Here is a 5,214-nt window from a genome sequence, read left to right on the forward strand (position 1 = left end):
GGGGGGGGGGGGGGGCAGGGCCCCGTCTGGAACTCCCAGGGGGGGCAAGAGGACTACTGCCCCCTCCTAGGTACGCCACTGTGCCAGGCCTCAGGAAGGGAAATACAAGCAGAATTAATATTAAAAGAGCCTCCCACATGGGTGCCTCTCCTCAGCCTCTCAGGGGGGCACGTGTAGAGGAGGGCGTGGAGGGCGCGGCTCCCCCTCTTGTACGCCACTGGGGGGGGGGACCACTCAAAATACGACCTTAGCTCAGCACCCGTTGGGGCCTGAAAACCCCCGACAATCAATAGATTTCACTGATCCAGAGGGGCTTAGCCCCCATAGTTCCCCCCCCCTGAATACGCCTCTGGTTGTGCTTGCCTACAAAAAATTATTTATAATGTATTTTTACGCTGCAAATAAAAGATATACTTGTGGGAGAAATATAAATACATTGATAATCGAAATTACCACAAAGGGTCGTTGCTTATTTGAATCTCACAAACCAAGTTCAAACCTTAAACATTGATTCATCTTTCATTGCACAAAAAAATTTTATAGCCAACTTGAAGAGCACAATAAGATCCAGTGAATACAAAATTTCATTATAAACTTCAAAAGCACATCAAGAAAATCAAATGTTGTCAAAGACAATTTAGATTGAAAACAAAAGTTGTTAAAACTTTAGAACAGATCAGTTTCAAATTCACAAAATATATGTGCCAGGTTTGCTAGTATATTAATTAAGGCGCAAAATCAATCATAGTCATATGGGTTTATGCAAAGCTTCCTTTTATCCGAATATACAGGGTGTCCCAATAAACATGGGAATTTAGTGACGACTTCGATATCGTCTTTTAAGATAATTCTTTGATTTAGTATACCTACTGAGAAAGCTGTAATCTGTAAGAGTTTCGTCTGCTATGTTCACATTTTGTTTGTTTATGTTCTGACTGCATAAGGGTGTACTTAGTAAAACAAGAAAATTGCAGTATACAAACAGACTAAACTTGTCCGTCTTCACTGTTCATCTTGCGGAGACATTATAGACACATCTTTACAGTCTTTTACCCTTTTCATAAAATAAACTCTAGAAGACATAATAATATTATGGCTTTGAAATTAGGTATTACAATGCTAATTCATAACAAAGACGATATCCAATTCGTCACTGAATTCCCATGTTTTTGGGACACCCTGTATTAAAAGCACAATCGTGTAAGCATTTGATAATTCAAACTTGAATTTAATTTATTTAGCAGAATTCATAGTTTGAAATATCTAATATCCGCCACATTGGGTTGCGAAGGATAAAGAGTTTAGATTAGAGTTTGCGGAAAAGACTTGATTCATTTAAAAAAAAAAAATTATTTCCACAGATTACAAATTATTATAAATTTAAACATCACAGCTCGACATCCTGCTGCTGAGAAGCATCTGATGAAATCACGGTCTGATCTGAATATTGAAATATAAATTTGAAATATTTGTTTAAAACAAGACTTTTAAATTAAAGGACTCCAAACTGTAAGAGAAGTTAGAAAGTGAAAGGGACTGTAGAGTGTAGACTTACTATTAAAGGAAGTGTTCGCGAAAAATGAAAGGGGTCGAAAAATATTCGATGGACATCGCTACTAATCGTACTTCTATCTGTTGCGTCTATAAGGAGAAAATTGTTAAAAACGACTAATACCGAAGAACGTAGTGCCCAAACAAACCAGAAAGTTGCAATATTGGACTTGGATCGTGAAAAATCAAATCAATCTCAAACAAATCATTCAGATATTACAAACAATAGTCATCGATAATTTTTCGACGCATTCGTATATAGTTAATATTTCATAATATTTTTGATTTTGTTTTTGAATAATATTTCGCTGGCGCTGGATTTTCGCACATTCATGAAAAACATGAAAATGTCGTCTTCATTATCAAAAACCCTCGAAACAGGAATGAATGTTTTCAAAACTAACTCTCAGATCATGAAAAATAAAAAATATTTTCTATTATCTATAATCATCAATTTATTTCGAAGCATTCGTATATAGTTGATATTATGTTTTCGACGTAAGCCTATACCGGATACCTCCTTTCATTTTTATCGAACACTTCCTTTAAGCGACTCTCCAATTATAGAGTGGCGTGTCCGATTAATATTGGTACCTTTAAAGCTTTGTCTGATCTCTCTGATCAAGAATGAATAAGCCATCTGTGTTTCTCTTCAAAAAAAATTATTTTTCCACAGAAATTTTTCTATTTAAGAGAATTAAACACTGTTCAAGCGAGAACAAAACTGCGATATCTTCCTCATTAATCAAGGGTACTGTTGGAAATCGGACATGATCCTCTCGAAATGTAGGATCAGTTGAAATTAAAAAGGACAAATGCAGAGGAAATAAAGTGCGAAATCTAGATTAAAGGAATTGTCCGCGTAATTTCAATTGACGGGAATGCCCGATTTACAACGATGATCAATAATATTTCGTTTTTCCAGTTTGAAAGTGTCTAAATCTGACAATTCGTTTATGTTTCCCTGCAGTAGAAATGCACAAGTCACTTTAGTTGAAAAACCACAATTGAAAATAATCAGTTTTCTACATTTTAAATGTTGATATCTAATTCATATTTGATCAGACAAAGCTTTTAAGGGAAACTTTTGGGCGTTGTCATCTTAGCATGGAGGGTTACTTCAAAATACGCTTTCAATCCCTTTAAACCTAAAAAAGCAAAAATATACGAAAGATGGCCGCGGGATGATTTTGCCCTGAAAATTAAATTGAAAATGACTCCGCATGAAATATATTCTTTTTGTTTTGTATTATTTTGATCTAATTGTTTACGGCGAGATTTGAAAGGGAAAAACAACACTTTTAGCTTCGTAACATTATCATTCCTCATAATAAAAGAAAGCTTTTCACTGTGTTTGTTTATTTGAAGGAATTGAGTCTTTGTCATAAACGAAAAGTTTCTCTAATCCTTATATCTATGCAACCCGATAGTGCAAATTTAGATTATTTGATTTCACAGAATTCATAGTTTAAAATATCTAAGGCCTACGACATTTGGTTCAAAAGATAAAGGGATTAGCAAATCAAAGTGTGTGACACCGACTGAATTCCTTTAAACGTTCTTTGAATTTTCTACTGAAACTCACCTTTATTAAGATTTTTGTCATCTTCCTTACTCCTGTCCCCATCTAGACTTTTACCATCATTGTCATCTGAATCCTCATTGCTGTTAGAGTACTTTTTATCTTCATCTTCATCTTCATCATCGTCATCATCATCATCATCATCATTATCACTATGGTCCTCGTCTGATTCTGAATCTTTATCATCCGAATCATTTTCATCATCATCGTCCTCATCTGAATCTGAATCTTTTTTATCAAAATCATCATTATCATAATCATCATCATCATCATCCCCATTTGATTCTGAATTTTTATCATCAGAATTATCATTATCATCTAATTCTAATTCTGGATTTTTATCATCCACCTCTACTGAAGATTTTTCATCCTCATCTTCAATTTTGTTCTTCTCATTCCCGTCAATGTTCTCCTGATCTTCCTTACTCTCTGCTCTATTATTCAGAGCACGAATGTCTTCTGATCCTAACAGAGAAACCTCTTTCTCCTTTGTACTCTCTGCTCTATTATCTAGAGCAGGAATGGCCTCTGATTCTACATCAGAAACTTCCTGCTCTTGACCTTTAACATGAAGGACGCGGTAGAAAAGAAAAGTAAGAAGAAGAGCAGATATCCTCATGTTTATGTCTAGTTGGAATTTGAAATTAGTCAAGAATAAGTCTGAAAGAGTTACTGTTAAATTAAGAAGAAATCTAATAAACAATGAAAAATCGAAAGTAAATTAATATTAGTTGTTTTATAACAAGATACTATTGTAGTAAAAATCAATAAAAGAAACCACTAGGAATAAATCAAGAATAGGATAAATCAAGGATGGATAAATATGGATCAAGGATGGATCGATCAAGGATAGATAAGGATGGATCAAGGATGGATCAAGGATGGATCAAGGATGGATCAAGGATGGATCAAGGATGGATCAAGGATAGATAAGGATGGATCAAGGATGGATCAAGGATGGATCAAGGATGGATCAAGGATGGATCAAGGATGGATCAAGGATGGATCAAGGATGGATCAAGGATAAATCAAGGATGGATAAGGATGGATCAAGGATGGATCAAGGATGGATCAAGGATAGACAAGGATGGATCAAGGATGGATCAAGGATGGATCAAGAATTGATCAAGGATATGGATCAAGGATGGATCAAGGATGGATCAAGGATGGATCAAGGATGGATCAAGGATGGATCAAGGATGGATCAAGGATGGATCAAGGATGGATCATTGTTTTAACGCTTTAGGAGGGTAAACACAGTGCCTGCAATTTAATAAGAAAACTATATTTTTTGTTAAATGATTTACCTTTATCACTTGTTAACGACTTAAAATGTTCAATAAATATTCTTCATTAAGTTATAATTCAATAACCAAAGATTTCAATAAAAAACGGCTAATTTTTCCCCATTCTATTGCTATAACATTGCTATAAGAACTCTTTTTAAGTTTTCAGAGGTATACAGAGGTATCTAATTAAAATTTAATTTAGAGGTATACAGAGATATTTAATTAAAATTTTATTTAGAGGCATACAGAGATATCTAATTAAAATTTATTTTAGAGGTATACAGAGATATTTAATTAAAATTTATTTTAGAGGTATACATAGATATTTAATTAAAATTTATTTTAGAGGTATACATAGATATTTAATTAAAATTTATTTTAGAGGTATACATAGATATTTAATTAAAATTTGATTTAGAGGTATACAGAGATATCTAATTAAAATTTATTTTAGAGGTATACAGAGATAATTAATTAAAAATAGTTTTCATGTACAAACCATGTTAGATTAGATGTGTTTCTTTCTTTAAGACTATTAAAGCAAGTTCTAGTTCAAGGGAAGAAAGTTCCAAACCATGATTTGACACTGAGTGTCAGGTTTGGGCCAAATGTGCAAAGTTAAAATAAAGTATTAAACCTCCCGCATACTTTAATTTAAAATAGGTAAGGCTATATTTCTATAACAAAAATTTAAATACTACACCCGGTCAAAGTTTTGATGATCAAATTTATTTTAGAACATGTTACATTGTTGAAGCAAATTCAAAATTTGGGCGCAAAACACGTTTTGAA

General features: G+C 33.6%; 1 protein-coding gene across 1 annotated transcript; it reads right to left on the minus strand.

Moving 5' to 3' along the window:
- Positions 1–1,306: 1,306 nt before the first annotated feature.
- Positions 1,307–3,789, minus strand: LOC111698024 (prostatic spermine-binding protein). The gene is made up of 2 exons (XM_023468242.1): positions 3,137–3,789; positions 1,307–1,440 (listed from the first exon to the last, which is right to left on the minus strand). The coding sequence occupies exons 1-2, from the start codon at positions 3,750–3,752 to the stop codon at positions 1,388–1,390; spliced, it is 669 nt and encodes a 222-aa protein (XP_023324010.1). The 5' UTR covers positions 3,753–3,789; the 3' UTR covers positions 1,307–1,387.
- Between the last annotated feature and the right edge of the window lie 1,425 nt (positions 3,790–5,214).

Source organism: Eurytemora carolleeae, unplaced genomic scaffold (genome assembly GCF_000591075.1).
Source record: "Eurytemora carolleeae unplaced genomic scaffold, Eaff_2.0 scaffold153, whole genome shotgun sequence".
Lineage (NCBI taxonomy): Eukaryota > Metazoa > Arthropoda > Copepoda > Calanoida > Temoridae > Eurytemora > Eurytemora carolleeae.

Excerpts from the sequence above, each read along its gene's own strand:
- LOC111698024 (XM_023468242.1), bottom strand. The coding sequence starts at position 3,752 with ATGAGGATATCTGCTCTTCTTCTTACTTTTCTTTTCTACCGCGTCCTT. Across the intron at positions 1,441-3,136 it reads TGACAAAAATCTTAATAAAG|ATCAGACCGTGATTTCATCA; the intron begins GTGAGTTTCAGT and ends TTCAATATTCAG.